Here is a 21,420-nt window from a genome sequence, read left to right as displayed (position 1 = left end):
GTTCAGGTTGTTCCATGGGTTCAGAGATTCTGATGGCTTAATATTGAGAAGAGTTGTTTTTAAAGATGGAGACAAATGAATGTGCCAGTGCAGTCAAGCATTTTGACAATTTCTACCAAGAATATATGTGGAACAGCGGTATTGAATTTTGTAAATGGGTTAATAAAGTTAATTATGTGATTTAGTTGAGCATTCTCTAAGTATTTTGTGGACCATGGTAATCTATTGAATTTTAAATGTAGGTCTTAATGACATTTGAAGGACTTTTTTTTCTTTTTAAATAGAATAGTTTCTATAAAGTTTTTTTTCTAATCAAGTGTGTTTGTCATTATTTTTCCTCTAGTGTAATAGATTTGTACTTCTGTACCTATTCACCTGCCTTAAATTTCACTAAGACCTAAATTTGGGACAGCTGGCAGACAGTGGGACAAGAGAAATATAGGCCAGGGAAAATAGAAAGCAGGGCCAGCTAGGTAGGACATTATTTCATTGTGAGTGGTTGCAGTCAGTTCCATTAGCAGTGGGTGTTCTGGTGTAGTTTCTGGTTGTTTTTGTTACTTTGTATTTTACTGTAACACCTGCCTTATAGTTTTTATTTTGTTCATAAGACTGGGTTTCTGGGAAGTGTGCATCCCTTACTTAATATCATGCCATTCCTGCAAGAAATTACAGGCCACCGTTTTCGGCATTCTTGCATATTATTTCCAAAAGAGAACTAGAATTTACCCATGTTTCATCATGTGCTTGGTATAGAAATTGACCCTTATTTCAAAACTCAACACCAAGTGTATGGTGGCTTCTTGCATAGCTAGTGATCTACAGAGAATAGAATTTACAGTCTTTCTCTAATTTAATGGAATTTACACTGTTGTCAGACAGCCTGGGTGTAAAGTGATGTTGATTGAAGCAGAACCCTAAGTTACGCTGGAAGGAGAAAGAACTCTGTAGAACTCCTTTAGTGCTTTAGAAGATAGAAGTAACAATAACTTTATGTAAAATGTAAGAGAGGGTGAAACACTGCTTTTTCACAGTTACCTTTAAAGTAGTAAATATTCTTGAGGAGCTACTCTAAATGATAGGTTCATATGGAAGATACTTCATAAATATTACACTTAGATAAAAATAGCAACTTTCCATATTAGATCTTTTCCAGGTATTAAAGTGGAATAGAAAATGCTGTCCACAGCCGAACCAAATTAGATGGAAACTTTTTAGCAAAATTAGTACAAATCAAAATTAACTTATTTTTCTCCCTCTTGTTAGAAATTAGACACATTTCTTTTAGTTAGATTCCTTTTCCCTTGGAAAGTTTTCCAAAAAACTTCGTTGCACGGTGCTCTTTTCCTCTTTTTCTTTAGTGACTGTTCTGCTACTTCTGTTGTCAGATGATAAAAATGACCTCTTAATTATGAATTAATTCTGAATTAGCAGTTAATCATTTTCCTTGAATGAATGTATCTTACGCAGTTAGGTGTATTTCTGAAAAATAGTGGACTTTATTGAATCACTGAAAATAATCCATTAAGACATCTAGTAAAATACTGCCACTAATGTTGAAAAAAAGTTTTTTGTGTGTGTATAGAATGTGATGATTCTCTAGCTTTTTATTGTGTAATTTTTAGATTTTCATGTTATTTAGACTTTCTAAATTGATGTGTATTCATCTTAAATCAGCGATGGATTTCAAAGGTCACATTTAAATGGTGTTTGAGAGATAAGGTTGAGATGTTGCTAGCTCGCTTTCCTTCTTGTCACCTGTTGAATTTCGCAAGTGTTTTTTTCTTGGCTTAGTTTAGATGTGCGTTTTTTGGGTGTCATTTTTTTTACTTTTGTAGAGGTAGTTTGACCATTAGATTTTTATTTTGCGTGTGATCAAGTTACCCTAATTTTGACAAACCATAGTTTTGAGTTAATAATTGATATCCATTGTAGTTTTAAAATCACCAAATTTAGACATGCATTTGTAATACCTTCAAATTTACAGCTGATAGAGTCCCTCTAAGTGTCAGAATTAGTCGTCTTGATGCTTGGTATTGGTGAATTAATCACCATCAGTTTTTCCTCTTTTTTCTTTCCTGTTTTTCTCGTATGTACCACCCATCAAATTTTGATGGCCTTTTTTTTTCTTTGTAACTTCACTTGACCTTGAAACTGGAAATGTGAAATTGCCATTTTTAATCCCATGATGCTTTTTTTTTTATAGAAAGAGATTTGCCAGCCAGTAAGCCTCAGTTATATTGTCCAGGTGGATATTTTTTTGCATGTAGTTTAAGTTTTAGTTGTAGGAAGTGTATTTTTAATTTTTTGTTCTTGTTTGTTTTTTGCATTGTTTCTAGAAGGGCAAATCACTTGATTTCTAAGAGCAAGGAAGGTGTCCATATTATCCGATACCGCCTTGGTTTGATTAACTTAAAACATCATTATTTAGGATGCTTTAGAGATTTGCAGATTTTTTCTTATGGAAGCATTTTAACGTTTTAAAATAAGAAATTGTAGCTTTTGTCAGTATTAAGATGAATTTTTAAAATACTGTGACTTTTTCCTCCCTTAAAGCTTAAAAGACTTTTTAAAAAAAATTCTATAATCTTGTAAGTTTGACTTGGCTCATCTTCTGCCTTAGGAAAGACAACAACATGTGGAAGCTATTGAATTAGAAGCTAAAGAAGTTCTCAAAAAATTATTTCCAAAAGTATCTGTTCCTCCTAATTTGGTAAGATTGATTTATTATTTCTTTAAATAAGTCCTCTTTACCATTATTTAAGGAAGTTGTGAATAAACAGCATTTTCATTCTACACTTGGTTTAGAAGTACATCTATTCCTTAATCTTTTCTATTTTTAGCATAGGGTGCTTTTGAGTAGGTAAGATAAATAGCTTGGTTCAAAACTAATTTCTGTTTATTCAACTGATACTTTTGTATGCTATAAAATTTATATAATATGTATTATTTAGAAGATCATAAACATTTGGGAAAGAAATATTTCTTAATGTTTAATAAACCAGTTATGTTTTTAATAGCTTTATTCAAAACAGCATAATTTTATTATTATAATTTAATTTTTTTGTGTATATTTATGTATTTATTTATTTATTTTAAAGATTTTATTTTATTCATTTGACAGAGATCACAAGTAGGCAGAGAGGCAGGCAGAGAGAGAAAGGAGGAAGCAGACTCCCTGCTGAGCAGAGAGCCCAATACGGGGCTCCATCCCAGGATCCTAGGATCATGACCTGAGCTGAAGGCAGTGGCTTTAAACCACTGAGCCACCCAGGCGCCCCTATATGTATTTATTTTTAAGTGGGCTCCACACTGGGCATGGAGCCCAACATGGGGCTCGAACTCATGATGTTGAGATCAAGACCTGAGCCGAGGTCAAGAGTTGGACACTTAACTGATTGAGCCACCCAGGCACCTCAAAATAGATGTCTTCTAGTTTTAGGAACACCTTATTATTTTTTTTTTTTTTAAGATTTTATTTGTTTATTTGACAGAGATCACAAGTAGGCAAAGAGGCAGGTAGACAGAGAGATGGGGAAGGAGGCTCCCCAAGGGGCTCAATCCCAGGACCCTGGGATCATGACCTGAGTTGAAGACAGAGGCCTTAACCCACTGAGCCACCCAGGTGCCCCAGGAACACCTTATTTTTTGATTAAATGTGTTTAATACTTTGAACCAGGCTTTTTTCATTTCAAAGCTCAAGATTTTGGTCACCTATTAACTTCTTTAAGGAAAGGCTTGAAGATAATACAGAAGAGCTTGCTTTACTTCAGATTAAGTGAGAGATAGAGATAAAAGTTGCTTTGATTCAGAGAATTATTACAGTGAATATTTGAGGGCAGAGTGAGTGCATATAGTTTCTTAAAATGATGTAGGTCTTTCTTTAAAGTTTTATTTTCATGGAAAATTATATAAACACTCAGAAGTAGAGAGAATAGCATAATGAGGCTGGTGTACCCCATTCATCAGTACACAGTCTTATATTAACTTGTTTCTTGTACTTCCTAGATTATTCTGAAGGAACTCAAACATCAGAGCATTTTGCCTATGATTATTTTAGTGTGTATTTCTAAAAGATAAGGATTGCTTTAAAAATTATATTAAAAATCCTTAATTTATACATTTGTCAATCCATTTCTCCCTTTTGCCATATAAATTTTCAGTTTTAATGAAATAACAACCACTTACTGTAGTTTGTTATAGTCAGGAGCTAAGTAAGGTCAGTATGTGATTGGTTTAAGATGTCTCTTAGATCCTTTTGATTCTGCGGATCCCCTCCTATATGCCAGCAACACCCCCCTCTTCTCTTTTCTTTTCTTTTCGAGAGGGAGAGAATGAATTTAAGCGGGCTCCATACCTACCATGGAGCTTGATGTGATGCTTGATCTCATGACCTGAAATTGATCTCATGAGCTGAAATTGAGTCAGATGCTTAACCAGTGGTGCCACCCAGTCCCCCTCCATCCCCTGCCTTTTTTTAGACCAGGTGGTTTCATAAGAAATTTCCCAGCCTGGATTTAACTAACTGCATCCCTGTAGTGTCAGTGTGTTCTCTGTTCTTTTTATGCCCCATAAATTGGTAGTAGAGTCCTGATGAGATTCAGGTTCAGTCCTTCAGGTGTAGGATGGAGTAAGGCAAGACTTCTTCATAGCAGTGTTGTGCCCTTCTATCATGAGGTCTGTAAAGGTCTGCTTGTTTTTCTTTGGCCGATTAAGACTTATTTAGGCTGGCTATCAAGTCTTTTTTTTGACACAGCACTGCTGAACTCTCACAGCTTCTTTGTTTTGTGATATGACAAGATGTTTCTGATTTATCGTTTACATCTTCTACCCCAAACTTGGGAGTAAGCTGTTTCTCCAAGGAGCTCTTGGCTCTTCTTTCTGTGGGTGCTAGGTGTGGTATAAGTAAACTTAATTTAATAGTCTATTTTATGTGTAGTCTGAGTTTAGCTGTTGCTCTCAGATTATATCTGCATACAGTCTACATTTAACTTGTACAAGAAGCAGCAATTCTTTTGCTTCCTTGTTAACTGTTGTGGATACATTCGGGTTTGATCAATATAGTTAAATATCTACCACTGAGTTCAACTGATGAGACAACTTGTACTGGACAGACTTAAGGATACATTGTTCTAGTGCTGGTCTTACATGAAGCCTAGAAAAAGGGGTTGCTATTTGTTTATTTAATGTTTTTTCTTTTATGGCCATGACCTGTTTTTATTTCTTTATTTCTACTTTATAATTTTATTACTTAATGGAAATAAAATTGGGATTTATTTTATTTGGCTATATTGAGCTGAGAGTTAGTGATTATGATACCTGTTCTTTAAAGATAGTATAAAATCACTGACATGAAAAATTCTTCTTAATGTAACAGACTCTCTTTTTTTTTTTTTTTTTAAGATTTTATTTATTTTTTTCAACAGAGAGAGATCACAAGTAGGCAGAGAGACAGGCAGAGAGAGAGAGGAGGAAGCAGGCTCCCCGCCAAGGAGAGAGCCCGATACGGGGCTTGATCCCAGGACCTTGGGATCATGACCTGAGCCGAAGGCAGAGGCTGTAACCCTCTGAGCCACCCAGGGGCCTTAACAGACTCTTTCTTAACAGCAGTATTACCCTCAACAGCCATATAGGTTTTGACACTATAAATAATTACAAATCACCATAAGATTTGGGTGATGATATTTCACTTTTGTTCATCCACTTGTTAAAAGTTGGCTATTTCTGCATGTAGTCTCTTATTTGAGAAATATATCAACTCTACTACTAAAAGTGTAGCATTTTTAGGCTTTTAAAAATGTGAAGGATAGATTAATTTATGATAAAACAGTGTTAATTAAAGTTATTAAGTTAATATAGTCAGTAGATATAAAAGGAATTTTATACATGAAGTAAAATCTTTTTACTGTTTTCTTTTGCTTTTCTGCTAGCTAATCAATATAGGAGAAATCCAAACTATATGACCTAGAGGAATGTTTACAAACTTTAAGCAACTAAATCATCTTTTCAGCTGACTTTTAACTTTTATCGAATTCCAGTATTTGAAGCTAAGTAGGATTTTAATAGTATATGTTTAGTCTTGGATCAAATTTATAATGTGAGAATGTAATTTTGGGGGGCGCCTGGGTGGTGCAGTTGTTAGGTGTCTGACTTTTGGTTTTGGCTCAGGTCAGGGTCTCAGGGATGTGAGAACGAGCCCCGCATTGGGGTCTGCACTGAGTGTGGCGTCTGCTTAAGACTTTCTCCCTCTTCTCCCCCAACACCACGTGTTCACTCATTCACTGGCTCTCTCATTCCCTCAATCATAAATAAATCTTTTTAAAAAATAGGCCTTTTTGACCGATTGGAGCTATGAGTTACTGTACTATGGGGTGATCACAGCATCCAGCTTTATTTATTTTTTATTCTTACTTGATAAAGTATAGAGAATCCTGATTCAGCCATATACGTAAAGCTTTAAATTTGAGCAGTTGATAGAAATCTCATGTGTTCTTTTTCCTCAAAGTAAACTAAACCAAAGAGTTTAAATCAAATTACCTCTTAGTCTCTTTTAAATATCTAACAGGTAGTCTTTTTTTTTTTTTTAAGGATTTTATTTATTTGACAGAGATCACAAGTAGGCAGAGAGGCAGGCAGAGAGAGGAGGAAGCAGGCTCCCCGCCAGGCAGAGAGCCCGACGTGGGGCTCGATCCCAGGACGCTGGGATCACGACCTGAGCCGAAGGCAGAGGCTTTAACCCACTGAGCCACACAGGCACCCCTATAACAGATACTCTATCAGAGTTTAAAATTTGGACAAGGAGCATCAAAAATGTAGGATAATTTATTCTAAAATCTAGAATGACTTAAACCAAGGTATATGCCTTGTCTTTGCATTAGCTAATCAGCACAAATAGAGCTTTTGTTGTTTTTATTTATTATAATTTTTCAAAGATTTTATTTATTTGAGAGAGATAGCAAGAGAGAGCATAAGCAGGGGTAGGGGTGGAGAGAGGGAGAAGCAGACTCCCTGCTGAGCAGAGAGCCTGATGTGGGGCTCAGCCCCAGGACCCCAGGATCATGACCTGAGCCGAAGACAGATGCTTAACTGACTGATCCACGAAAGCACCCCTTTGTTGTTTTTTGTTTTTGTTTTTGTTTTTGTTTTAAAGATTTTATTTATTTGAGAGCGAGAGAGAGCATGAAAGGGGCGAGGAGCAGAGGGAGAAGCCGGCTCCCTGGTGAGCAGAGGGCCTGATGCAGGACTCGATCCCGGAACTCCAGGATCATGACCTGAGCCAAAGACAGTTGCTTAACCAACTGAGCCACCCAGGCGCCCCCCTTTGTTGGTTTTAAACAAGTAAATGTTGGGGCACCTGGGTGGCTCAGTGGCTTATGCCTCTGCCTTCGGCTCAGGTCATGATCTCAAGGGTCCGGGGATTGAACTCTACATCCGGCTCTCTGCTCAGCAGGGAGCCTGCTTCCGCCTCCCCCTCTGCCTGCTTGTGATCTCTCTCTCTCTGTCAAATAAATAAAATCTTAAAAAAAAAAAAACTTTAAACAAGTAAATGTTTATATATTCTTACTGCTTCTCATTATGATTTTAAAAACATTTCATTATATGTATGTATTTCTAAGTATTTTCAGAATCCCTGGAGCACCTTCATAGTGTTTGAAATCCTCTGAATAAAGTATTTTCAGTTGAACTTCATTAGTTCATGAACTCAGAACACTTAGTTTTTGAGAAAGGGTTTACCTGAGAAAAGTTTTGAAAGTTATTTATTTTCACTTTTCTCTGTTTTAAAGATTGACTCTATTAATCCTGGCACTAGTAAGTGGTAGAGACTGGAATTAAGTGAGTTCAGGTCTCTATATAAAAGTCCAGAACTCAGTTGCAGATATCCTTGGTCAAGGTAAATAAGATGTGATTTTGGTGGTAATACAGAGGTATATTTTCAGTGTTTATTTTCAAGACTGGGTTAGGTACAATTTATGCAGCAGTTATGTTCTTTGAAATTTCCAGAGGGGTGGTGTTTGTCTATAGGTTTTTTTCATGGTCATCTAATTCGGTTGTTTCAAATGTTTTACCTGTTTCATTTAGATATTTTTGAAAATTGGTTATTTTGACTTCTCTTTTTTTACAGAGTTACAGTGAATGGTTGCGTGGATTTGAAAAGAAGGCAAAAGAATGTGTGGCTGAAACTTCAGGTTCAGAGGAGGTTAAGGTTAGTTCAAGAAATGAACTATCTGTGTTGTAACCAGACATGGAAGAAAGAAGTAAATCAGACTTTGTCTTTATGAGCTTAGAAAGATAAAGTATATATTATGAGTAGAATAATGACCTTTTGAGAAAGTGTAAGAAGGTGATTTCATTTTGTATAAATTTTGATAGAAATGCTGTAAGTCTTCATTGCGTTTGATAAGTATACAAAGCTAATGTTTGCTGTTTCTTTAACTCTGTATCTTAATCATTTCTGAAATTGTATATTTAACTATCTCTTACTCTCTTTTTAGCCTGGGTTTAAAAAGTAAAGATCAGTTGAGGTAGGTAGGTAGAAACTGACTGATTTGCTAAAGTATCCCCAAATACATCATTAAAAGTGTTCAGAATCTAGATGTGTTTTTATCTTAGCTGAAATTTGGAAGATTTTTTTGTATCTCAAGTGGCATGAATAAAATCCTCTTTTCCATGTGTGTGTAGCATAGGTGTTGTGACTTGACTTCACATGTGGTTCTGCTTTGATTTTATCATCCTGCTAAAGAGTGATAACCCTCTTATAAATTGTGTAATATATTTTATAGTAATCAGACTCAGAGTTTTATTAGTAAAGACTGAATGACCAAAATGGTCATTGAACTTGATTGCTACTCAAGAAGGTTGAAATGTAGTGTCTCACTATAAAACAATTAGAAACCATTTGTCATTATATACCATTAAATACTGTAACAAATTTGAAGCACACAAAACTGGTAAAACTAGAGAAGTTTTCTTTATTTCATTCTTTCTAGGTTCTAGAGCACAAGTTGAAAGAAGCTGATGAAATGCACACATTGTTACAACTTGAGTGTGAAAAATACAAATCCGTCTTAGCAGAAACAGTAGGAAATGATTTTTAATCTACATTTTGGCTTTATTTTTAAATTAACTTATTCCTTAGTGGCTTAAATAGTTTATCTTGTCATTAGAACATGAATTTTTCAAAACAACTATGCTTTTGCCCATAGGAAGGAATTTTACAGAAACTACAGAGAAGTGTGGAGCAAGAAGAAAATAAATGGAAAGTTAAGGTTGATGAATCACAGAAGACTATTAAACAGGTATCTAAAAAAGCTTAGAGCAAGTAGTTCTCAAGAATGTGGGCCCTGGATCAGCAGCATCAGTAAGCCAGAAACTTGTTAGAAATGCCCATTCTTGGGCCCCACCTGAGATTTTCTGAATCTGAAATTCTGTGGAGACAGCAGGCTGTGCTTTAAAGAGCTTCCACAACTGATTCTAATGCCCACCCAAGTTTGAGAATTATTGTTTTAGAGCGTGGCTGAAAGGTAGTTATCTAGAATGTAAAGTGCTTTGGAAGTTATAGACCTACTATGTGATAAAATAAGACAAAGAATTTGGGGTTCAGAACAAGCTTTGCAATGTTGATATGTGACCCATGATATAGTTTTCAAGAAAAAGTTAATGAGTCTTTCTCTTCATGTGACCTGAATATTCTTGTACAGCCCTAATTTTTCTCCCATTTACTTGGCTGTGGTAAAGAGTGTCATCTGTTGTAGTAGTCCTCTTCGTATGGTGACAAATGGTAACTAGACTTACTGTGGGGAATATTTTGTAATGTATGAAAGTATCAAATCACTATAATGTATACCTGAAACTAACAGGATATGGTATGCCAGTTATACTGTAATAAAAATCCATTACAATAAAGGGAAAGTAAAGAGTGTCCTCTGTTGCTCAGTTGTTTTCCTGGGCCAACCTGTGTAGAATTCAGCATTGCCTGTGGTATTCTATGTTAATGCATTTGGGGATTAAATATAGCCAATTATTAGATGGTTGTTAGGAAAAAAAAAATAAGCATTTCTAGCTAGGCCTTAATATAATATGCCAATGGGGTAGGTTTTGGTGACAATATAAATCAAGTTAAATGTCATGCTCTCACTGTCAAGGTCTTTTAAAATTCAGTATGGCTTTAGAATGAGATGCATTTCAAAATCTCTGAAGTGTCTGATCAAAATTCTCCAAGATAGAAGCTCTGTGTTCTTGATTTACTTGGTCATATAGTTGTTTCACATTTCAGATGCAGTTGTCATTCACATCTTCAGAACAAGAGCTAGAGCGATTAAGAAGAGAAAATAAAGATATTGAAAATGTATGTTATTTCATCGCTTGACTTAAAACCTGTGGACTCATTTTTAGCATTAAGCATTGTCTTAAGATCTGTTTTTTAAGATTTCTTTAATGATGCATTTGTTTATGCTTTTAAGAATATCTTGGGTAGGGGCGCCTGGGTGGCTCAGAGGGTTAAAGCCTCTACCTTCAGCTCAGGTCATGATCCCAGGGTCCGGGGATCAAGCCCCGCATCGGGCTCTCTGCTTGGCGAGGAGCCTGCTTCCCTTCCTTTCTCTCTGCCTGCCTCTGTGTCTGTCAAATAAATAAAATCGTTAAAAAAGAAAAAAATCTTGGGTAGTGTTTGAGATGATATTGTAGTGTTTGAGATGATACTGTGTCTGTCATAAATAAAATCTTTAAAAAAGAAAAAAATCTTGGGTAGTGTTTGAGATGATATTGTGTCATATTTGTAAGTACCATAACTTCCGTTATGGGGGAGCATCATGAAAGGAATTCTTAAATGTGTTAACATTTTCTTCTTTGTTGCATTGCTAGCTGAGAAGAGAACGAGAGCATTTGGAAATGGAACTAGAGAAGGCAGAAATTGAACGATCTACCTATGTTACAGAAGTCAGAGAGGTACTTAAAGAATTTTTTGACCTTGCTTCTCAAATTAAGTTTGTAATAGTGATAAAATATTTCAGTGTAAGTTGTTTGTGGCAGAGCTTCCAAGTAGCGTACAAAACATGGGATATCATAAGGAGATCAATCTTAAACTCTAAACTTCATTGCAGCTGAAAGATCTGTTGACTGAATTGCAGAAAAAACTTGATGATTCATATTCTGAAGCAGTAAGACAGAATGAAGAGCTAAATTTGGTAAGAAGCTTGTTCTCCACTGGGTATCAAGTAGGCTCTGAAAACACTTGTGTTGACATGTGGAGAAACCATCCAAACTTTTTCTCCTTGCTAACATCTTTAGCTTGGCATTTTTGTAAGTTTAAGATAATCTTCGTATTCTGATGACTCCTAAGTTGATCTTTCTTTTCTTGACTCCTAAAATGATCCTTCTTTCTTAGCTCCTAACAATGGCATGTTTGGCTTGCAACTCTTTTTTCCAGAAAAAAATTCATGTTTTGTAAAACCTAATTCTTTGGACAGCATTATTTTCAGTTAATAAAGAAGTGAAACAAATACATTAAGATTGGCTAAATTGTGAAGATTCTCTTTTTAGAGTTAATGATAGTTAACTGGTCTTGTTCTCTAATCTGGAAGGAGATTATTGAAGGTTGAAGATACATATTCTTCATTCAAGGGCAATAATTAATTCCAGCTTCTTATTTTAACTGGTCTTCCTACAAATTATAGATAACAACAAGCTTGTGAAAGTCTTTATCATCAACATAATATTTAGAGTATAGCAGTTCTAAAACTGTACACTTAAAGTTAACTAAAGATAGCTAAATGCCTTATAATGACAGAGTACCCTATATTCTCATTCTTAAATTTTCTGGAAATTTACATTGATTCTGGCAGATTTACAAATTTACACTGCTTCTTAGCTGTTACATAAATATAACTGTCTCATTGTATGTTTCAAACAATTGTCGTCTTTCCATGACTGAAAAATTATTACAACACGTGACTAAATTGGAAGTGTCTGAATAAACTCTAGGAAGATTATAGTTAGTTTTCTCCTTACATCAAGTCCTGACCAGTTTGGAACTTTCTTAGTACTGCTCTCTGTATCAAAGAAAACTTCTTAACTCACTCAGTTGTGGTTGGTCTTCTGTGTTATGGCAGCGATTTATGGGAATGAGTTTTCAAAGTAGGGCTCTTTGAAAAGTACACATAGAGTCCTCCTCTTTATTTTTGAAATAAAATTTTGGTTTTACTTACCCTCTTCATTTTATTTAATTGAATCATTCCCACTGCAACATGTGACTAGTTTTATACATATGCTTGTTATATATTGTACAGATCAGGACCGTGATTATGCCATAGCTGCAAGCCATAAGCCTTACCTTATAATGTGTTTTTTAAAAATCATTTTTAACTACAATTGTTGGAGATTTTACTTTTAACTTTGGTGCTTGGTAGCTGACCCCAACAGTAGCATCAAACCCATAGGATTATGGTTAAATTCAGCCTAATGTTCTTGTTGTATTTTTGCCTCTTTACTTCTGTTAAGGGGCCATTTTAAATGATACTTGTTTCTTATTTTTGCCTTGAATTTGTAATCTTTATTTTAGTTCTGTTTGCTCAGGATGACTGTTGCCACGTTTTAAGAGAAAATAATTTTGTTTGCTTATACATACATTGTATGTTTAGGGGCCAAGGGAGTAATTCTCTGATGTACTAACTAGAGTTAAGTGAAAGAGCAAAACCTGAAGCATTTGGGTCTTTAGATAGAGTTCCCCAAATAAAATTTCCAAATGGAATGTCCCTCATTAATCCTTTCTCCATTTGGAAAGGTTAGTATCTTATATTTCTCCCTTTTGGATCTCCAGAAATGGATATTATGCCTATCAGTGTTAGGCAAAATCAATTAACTTGATGAGTTTAATAAGAAAGTTATTTGTTGTCAGTGTGGTCCATTTCCCTCATTCATATTTAATCGGAGCATTTATCATGAGAAGAGGCATTACATATTGGCACTAGAGTTTATAGAACTTTATAACTGTTGGGACAAATTGGTTCTTGAGAAGTATATCTTAAGACATTGCTTATTGTATAATTAGGCCCGTGTGGTCTTGCACCGATTTCTTTAGTGATGTTTTAAAGGATGGTCAGCATTTAAATTTTTGAAGTTTTCATTTTACTGGATTTGTAATCTTCCATTCAGTGTTTTTTAAAATATTACACAATTGACTGTTAACTGTATAGGTCATAAGGCCTTAAAAAACCAATCAGTAAAATTTCTCGCCTACTTGCCTTTTACTTTAATTTAAATATGAATGAAGTACTTTATGAATAGTGAATAGTAATACTTTTAAAAGGCACTTTACTGGAATGTGATGGTTTTATTTTTACATTTACAGTTTTCTACTCTGAACCCAACTTTGTTTCTGTAGCTTTTCTTATATTTAGCTTTCCAGATGGGAACCTCCACTGCTTAGCTTTTCTCTACATCTGGTGCAGCATATTGGCTAATCCACTGTGCATAATAACTGTTAGCGATCCCATTCTTTCTCATTCATTCTTCTAGAGGTCTCAGCACAATCAAAGAAGGATGCAAATTAAGTTAATTGTGGTCCTTTATTTTTACAGTTAAAAACACAGTTAAATGAAACACTCACGAAGCTTAGAACTGAACAAAGTGAAAGACAGAAGGTAGCTGGTGACTTGCACAAGGTAAGACACTGCTTGTCTTAAAGATGCCATATCACCATGCTATGTTGTTGTGCCTTGAATTTTAAGTAAACATAATGCTAATTCTGGATTTTTTTTTTCATATTAATGTGTTTATAAATTTAAGCTGTTGCATTTTTGGAACTAAACTTTCTGACTTGTTTTTTGATTATTCTTAACTTGCTTCATTATTTCAACACATTTATATAAATAATTACTTTATAAAGTACAGATTAAGTTTTAAACGTAATTGAAGGTACTCTTTTTTAAAAATGTGGTTACATCCATATATTGTTTTGTTGGGATTTTCTTTGTAGTTGCTTACAGAGTATGTTTCTTTTGATTTTTATAGATCCAAAACGTGTAGACCTCTGATGTTTCAGAAATTAGTTCCTTTCATTTATTTCTTTGTGGAAATACACTTTTCTTTAATCTCATATATAAATAGGGAGGGTTTTTTTTGTTTTTGTTTTTTGGGGGGGTAGTTTTTAAGATTACATTTCTTATTCTCTTCATTAGGATGGCAAGTTATTTGTAATTCTGTTTTTAGGTATTTTTAATAGTGCAAGTCACATATGCTTGTATCAGAGCTGCTTTAGCTCTATGATTGTATTTGTGGGAGTCATTAGGAAAACAAATATGTCACTTTTTTAAAGATCGGAAGAAATATTTTTGTTTGTTTTGTATGATATAGCTTCTAATTTGTTTTGTAAAAGTCTAGGAATCCAAAGAGTACATTTAGCATGATGAAAAAATAAATGTAGGAATTCAGAATTGCTTCAGATTATTTTGGTGTTACTATTACCAGTAGATAAAATGTGACCTCAGGTTGTTTGTCTCGAGCTCAAACGTAGGTTCAGGATACATTGTCAAGGATGAGGAATCTGACTTAGTTTGATAGGTGATTTTAATTTTTGACCTCTTGATCAAAATATAAAACATGCAGGTTTAGCCTAGCATTTTAGTTTCTCAGGTATTAAGGATATTAAACAGGTGCTCAAAGATGTGGATGGGCCGTGCTAATGCAACTGTAGAAGACAGTGAGCTGTCCCATATCTGTAGGCCAGAAATACTGTGCAACACTTGATTAGAAAGGCACATAAATATTTATTGATATAAAATATTAACAAAATACTTTGTAAAACAAGCAAGTATAAAATAGGTATGTTAAAAGCCCATTTATATGAAATTTTCTGCCCAAATTTTCTGTTAGCGCGTATATGTATACAAGAGGGATCTGGAAAAGAGGGTCAGAACAAAGCCACTACTTAGAGTTTGTGGGGTATGTATGGTTTCTCTCACATACCCTTCTTTGTGTGTTTAACACAACCCCTTAAAAATGTAAAAAACAGTTCTTAGCTTGTGAGCTATACAGAAACAGGCTGTGGCCAGATTTGGCTGATGCTTGATCTACACTAATGTTAACCTAAATATCAACTGTGGTTATTTCTTCTTTTAATGTCTTTTTACATATTCTCTATTGCTTGAACTTTTTAAAACAAGCATATATTTTTATAATCTGGTCAGGTAGGAAACTGTTTTCATTTTGGAGGAAAAAACAGAGTAGTTGGCTGTCCATTGTATTTTGAGATGAACTTTAGTCTTGTACAAAATACCTAAGAAAATCACTCCTTTTATCCCTCATAATACTCCACTGTAGTATTTAGAGGCTACCATATTGCTTTCCTTACAGGCTCAACAGTCGCTGGATCTCATCCAGTCAAAAATAGTAAAAGCTGCTGGAGACACTACTGTTATTGAGAATAGTGATGTTTCCCCAGAAATGGTATGCATTTTCTTTTACCCCAGATCTCTAGGCTAATTACCTTGTTGTAAATTACATGAAGAATAAAATGTGTGAGATCTGTCTCTGACTAAAAAAAATGATATACTTCTGTCAGTTTTGTTGGATTCTTACCGAAGGTTGTCTTTTCTTCCAGATACTCTAGCTCTGAAATGGACTTTTTTAATTAATGTTTTTATTAATGTCACTTTAGCTTAGTAAGATAGTACTTTAATTGTACTGTTTGTGTTGGAAGTATTATGGTATATTGCTGAAGAATGTGGGCTTTGTTAGACTGCCTGTGCTTGAATCCTGACCCTGCTACAGTAGCAGTGTGACTTTGGACAACTTTACTTAGCCTCTGTGTACTTTGGTTGCCCCATCTGTGAAAGGCCATAATAGCATCAGACCTGCAGGATTTTTGAAGGGAATCAATGAGTTACTATCTAAAACACGTAAGAGTAGTGCGTAGCACTTAAAACGGTGCTGCGTAGCACTTAAAACGGTGCTGCCCAGCACTTAGAGCTCAATATATGTGAACTTAGTTTTAGTGTTAAGAATGTGCTCTCCTGGGGCACCTGGGTGGCTCAGTGGGTTAAGCCGCTGCCTTCGGCTCAGGTCATGATCTCGGGGTCCTGGGATCGAGCCCCGCATCGGGCTCTCTGCTCAGCGGGGAGCCTGCTTCCCTCTCTCTGTCTCTGCCTGCCTCTCTGTCTACTTGTGATCTCTCTCTGTCAAATAAATAAATAAAATCTTAAAAAAAAAAAAAAAGAATGTGCTCTCCTTTGGTGTCTGGCAGATTTTTTTTTTGAAAGGAGAAATGGATTTACCACTACTAATCAGAGTCTAGATTTTCACCTTTGTTGGCCTAGTGACTTAACATAGGCCTTTTTTTTTTTTTTTTTTTTTTAAGATTTTATTTATTTGACAGAGATCACAAGTAGGCTTGTGCTGAGCAGAGTCCTATGTGGGGCTCAGTCCCGGAACCCTGAGATCATGACCTGAGTTGAAGGCAGAGGCTTAACCCACTGAGCCACCTAGGCACCCCATAACATTTGGTGCAACCTAATTTGTGTCACTAGATAGCACACACTGTTTCTGTGTGTGTTTTTTGTTAATTTCTGTCATTTTCAAGATTTCTCATGTTTGTATCTAAAACAAATATTTTCTGCTTTAGGTTGCAAATGCCTTTTCCTTATGTTTGGAGTTTTTTCATCACTTCCCTCTTCTCTTTAGGAGTCTTCTGAGAAGGAGACGATGTCTGTAAGTCTAAATCAGACTGTCACACAGTTACAGCAGTTGCTTCAGGCAGTAAACCAACAGCTCACAAAGGAGAAAGAACACTACCAGGTATTAGGTAAGAGTAACTGAAGTACTGTTGTCTGTTTATGGCTAATTGACAGAATGTGTGTATTTGTAGTGAAGGTTTACCAGGACTACCAGAGCTCCTGTTGCCTTCATGGAAATATTCCCTTTCTCTCTTTCAGCCCCTGCAAATAACATCTTTAGCTTTCTTAGAGTTTTATTTCCATCTCTTCCATGTTTTGGTCTGACAGCTTGGAGGGGGTGGAAACCTTTTGTTTTTGTCTCCTTTGACCTTCTTATAAAACAGGCTCTCTTACGACTTGTTTACGTAGGTTTTGTTCATTGCATAATATGGGCAGCTGCTTCTGTAGTTTATCCTGATCTTAGTTTTGGTAAAGTATCTGTGATTTTTTTTTTTTTTTAATGACTTAGTAAAATAAAGTTAAATGTTTTTACTGAGATTAAATACTGAATTGAAAATCAAGTCATCACAATTTCTTTAAATTGGAAACTGAGTTTTTACTTAAGTCTGCTTATAGGGTAATCAAAGAAATCTCACTTTTAAACCTATCATTAACTAAACCATATTATGAAATTTTATTGCCCTCCTGATAGGTTAGGTGTCCTGGAAAAGTTGGATGTATCACCATTTTGGTTATAGAGGCATTCTATCTCACTTTTATAGAATGATTGTCCTCTGGTCTGCCTTAGCATAAACTCTCCTTTAAAATGCTATTCAGGAGGCACCTGGGTGGCTCAGTGGGTTAAAGCCTCTGCCTTCAGCTCGGGTCGTGATCCTGGGATCGAGCCCCACATCGGGCTCTCTGTTCAGCAGGGAGCCTGCTTCCTCCTCTCTCTCTCTGCCTGCCTCTCTGCCTTCTTGTGATCTCTGTCTGTCAAATAAATAAATAAAATCTTAGAAAAAAACATGCTTTTCAGGTCATTTACCTCCATAAGATTTTGTGGACAAACGTAGCTCATTCTTTTAACCTATCAGTAAAATTAATTATACTTTAATCATTTATCCTTGGTAAGCTGACCTCTCCATTGCCTACAGTTAAACTTCTGCCACATTACCTTCCTTCTCCAAATTAGAAAGTAATCTGCTTCCCGCTTCACTGGTAACTCTTTCCCATGTCTTCAGCCTTATTTTCTTCCCTGTACATGCTCTTTCTGTTCAGTCTTGAAAATCTACTCTAATGTCTTATTTTAACCTTGTACTTCCTTCAGTTACCACCCTAATTTTTTTAACATTACTGTTTTAACAGCGATTCTTAAAATAAGAAACTATTCTCACAGTATCTACTTCTTTACTTGCTTTAACAGTACACTAGAATGCATTCCGATGAAAACTTTTTTGCTAAGGTCATTAGTGATTTCCTGATTGCTAGATCTAATACAGGCCTTTGTTTTGATACTGAAAGTATAAATTTCCAGTATAAGAGATTAAAAATAGTTATAAAATATGCTAAATAGGCTGAAGTCATTCCATAGGCCTTGGTATGATAAGGAAAGGGCTTCATTTCTGAGAGCCTAAAAAATTGTAAGATTACTTACTACTCTGTGCCTTTCAACCTTATCAGTAGTATCTCTCTAGCGTCTCAAAGGTGTTCTTCAGTGTTTTTCTTCCCAAACACGTGGTCTGCTCATACTGTCTTATGAACCTGTTTCCACATTGTTCATTTTCATATTAAATTTGAGACTTCTACTGATTGTTGGTAGTATAACACTTTTAATTTTCAGAGTTTTTCTTCCTGATTTATGAAATTGTAGTAACTTGTTAAATATGTATATCCTGACAACATAGCTAAAACCGAACTATAGTTTGGCAGGCAGCTTCTCTAAGTGATAACTCTTTCGTCAGCTAATGAACCTCAGTCCAAATTTGGCTGGTGGAAAGGTGGTTGAGCATCAGCAGTGCAGTGTGAAGGATGGAATGGATTGTATGAAGAAAAGGGTCTTCAAGGCCCTTGAGAACTCTTTCTTCTATAGGTTCTACCTGGCATTGGCAGTGGTAACCCCTCCCTACAGTTTCCCTTGGTTCCACAGCCTTCTTTGTACCCTTTAAATGTTTGTTACCTAGTTTTTAACTTTAGCCATCATTTTTTGCTGGGTATATTCTACCTCTTGTGAACTGTTTTTTTCCTTTTAAAAAGGGGGTGGTAGAAAGGGACAGAGGGAGAGGGAGAGTGAGAATCTTAAGCGGGCTGGATGGCTAGTGTGGAACCTGATGCAGAGTTCCATCTCACAACCCTGAGATCATGACCTGAGCCGAAATCAGGAGTCTGACATTCAGCCAACTGAGTCAGCCAGGCACCCCTCTTGTGAACTCTTTTTTAAAACTAGTACATATATTGGATGAGAAAAACAAACAAACCCACTACTACGTGGTGATTAAATTGGAAATACAGCTTATTAATCATCAAAACATAGCTAATAGGTTAATATCTGATATCAGGAAACTTGCTTCTTTTTAAGATATATAGCAAGTATATATCATATTTGTTAAGGGAAAAACAGTTTTTAAAAAGCAAAAATGGGGGGCGCCTGGGTGGCTCAGTGGGTTAAAGCCTCTGCCTTCGGCTCAGGTCATGATCCCAGGGTCCTGGGATCGAGCCCCGCAGTGGGCTCTCTGCTCAGCAGGGAGCCTGCTTCCTCCTCTCTCTCTGCCTACTTGTGATCTGATCTGTTAAATAAATAAATAAAATCTTAAAAAAAAAGGCAAAAATGGGATGATGATATGCAGTTATTTAGTTTTCTGAATTCTAATATTCATTACTTAGCATTTCTCTGAGCTGTAGGGATATGTGTATTGATCTTATATCCTTAATTTATAAAACTTTAACCTTTCTTTTATTTGGAAGTCTTCCAATCTCCTATCCCCCCACCCCAAAAATAGATTTTCATCTCTTTCCTTCTGTATGAATTAAGATACTTTTCTTTTTTAAGCTTTGGACTAGCAACACTAGTACTTTATAGTATGTTTTTTGTTGTTGTTCCCAGATATCTATTTTTCCTTATGTTTCTTTCATATTTGCTTGTCTTCTAAGTGTTAAACTATATGTCTGACCATATCAGAAGATTTCATTACTCCAGTGTTTTAGTCTGTTTGGGCTGCTATAACAAAAATTGCATAGACTGGGTGGCTTAAATAACATTTATTTCTGACAGTCCATGCATGGCAGAATGGTCAGGGGAGCTGTCTGGGGTCCCTTTCAGAAGGACACTAATCCCATTCATGATGGTGGAGTCATCCCAAGGCCCCACTTCCAAATGCCATTACACTGGAGGATTAGAATTTCAATATATGAATTTTGGGGGTAGGCACAGACACTCAGACCATAACACTCTGGTCCCGTTTACGGAATCCTGTGGAGGGAGGAGGTTGATTTTTAACAGCAGTCACTTCATGAGTATCACTCTAAGCTTGAGAGGCTTCTGACTTGTGGTCATTTGCTTTGTCTTCACAGCAACTCAGGGCAGTGGGTAGGTAGGTGTTATTATTATTATTATTTTTTTTAATTGCCATTCTACAGCCGACCCTCAGAGGTTCTATAATTTGCCCAAGGTCATGCAGTTAATGGCTGGGTGAGCTGGGATTTAAATTGAGATGATCTCTGCCCAGTGCCTATGCTCTTAGTCAGTACTTTTCTTCTGTAATTCAGGCATTCTGTGCCCTGACCTCTTTTTCTTGATGCTTTTTTACCTCCTCATTCTGTCTAATCCTTTGTTGCCAGCATCTTACAGTTTGTGTTGTCAGTTCTGACTTTTTTCTAAAGTATTTTGTTTGGCAGTAGTGAGTTGGAGAGACTCTTAGTGTTACCCAGAAAAAATTGAGGTGACGTTTTGTGTATGTGTTTTATATGTATGTGCTCTCCCTGTTCTGTGTGACAAATAGATGTTATGATGTAGTTGTCTCTTGTTTCTGAAAGATGTTCTTTTATAGTGGTGTTGAAGTATAAGGATTAGTGTTCCAGATTAAAAAGTAGCTTTTATTTCTATACTTTACACTTGGCTATCACTGATTTTCATTTTCATTTTCTGTGGTGTGTTTACATAGCACTTAAAGTGTCCTGTACCTGTGGGCTATGTAGACTTTCTAATCCAGTGTTAATCTTGTTTTTAATGGAGAACATAATAGCCAGTGATAACTTCACTTTTTTGCTTTCTCATTCTTTTTCCCTGACTTTTTATTTTGAAAAAGTTCACACATAAAGTAAAGCTGAAAGAATAGTGCAACACTCATACATCCTCTACCTGCTTCATTTCTTTCCATGTATATACGTTATTTGGTTAATGTCAAACTGTTTGAAAGTACCTTTCAGATGTGACAGTTTATCTCTAAGCACTTGGGTATGCATCTTTGAAGAACAAAAGCATTCTGTTATAAAGGCATTGTACCGCTATCACATCCAAACAAAACCAGTAGTTACATAAAATTACCTATTATTAAACCCATGTTCAAGTTCCCCATTTATACTGCAAGTATCTTTTTAGCTATTTTTCCCAAACCAGGATTTATATGTTGGATTTGGTTAAGTCTTTTTAGTCTCTCTAATGACTTTTGAGGTTTAATTTCTTACAGTCATTTTATCTGACTTGGAAAGCTTCACATGACCTCAGAAAATTTCTGTCTGAAACTTTTATTCATGGGGGAGAGTTGTAAATTTCAGTGCTACT

At 35.7% G+C, this 21,420-nt stretch overlaps 1 protein-coding gene across 6 annotated transcripts in view; it reads left to right on the top strand.

Moving 5' to 3' along the window:
- Positions 1-21,420, top strand: part of KTN1 (kinectin 1) — a 106,968-nt gene that overhangs the window by 84,807 nt on the left and 741 nt on the right. For 3 of the 6 annotated variants that reach the window (XM_032875323.1, XM_032875325.1, XM_032875322.1), the window contains 10 exons: positions 2,621-2,710; positions 8,120-8,200; positions 8,985-9,074; positions 9,201-9,293; positions 10,271-10,342; positions 10,858-10,941; positions 11,097-11,180; positions 13,572-13,655; positions 15,346-15,438; positions 16,672-16,792. In XM_032875323.1, the coding sequence (XP_032731214.1) occupies positions 2,621-2,710; positions 8,120-8,200; positions 8,985-9,074; positions 9,201-9,293; positions 10,271-10,342; positions 10,858-10,941; positions 11,097-11,180; positions 13,572-13,655; positions 15,346-15,438; positions 16,672-16,792 (892 nt within the window). The remainder of the gene's footprint in view (positions 1-2,620; positions 2,711-8,119; positions 8,201-8,984; positions 9,075-9,200; positions 9,294-10,270; positions 10,343-10,857; positions 10,942-11,096; positions 11,181-13,571; positions 13,656-15,345; positions 15,439-16,671; positions 16,793-21,420) is intronic. The other 3 variants (XM_032875327.1, XM_032875328.1, XM_032875324.1) reach the window with 1 other exon arrangement.

The sequence above is a fragment of the Lontra canadensis genome, unplaced genomic scaffold (assembly GCF_010015895.1).
Source record: "Lontra canadensis isolate GAN:19392208 unplaced genomic scaffold, GSC_riverotter_1.0 scaffold55, whole genome shotgun sequence".
NCBI classification, from domain to species: Eukaryota; Metazoa; Chordata; class Mammalia; order Carnivora; family Mustelidae; genus Lontra; species Lontra canadensis.
Note: the sequence above shows the minus strand (reverse complement) of the source record. Positions and strands in the feature narration are given on the sequence as shown.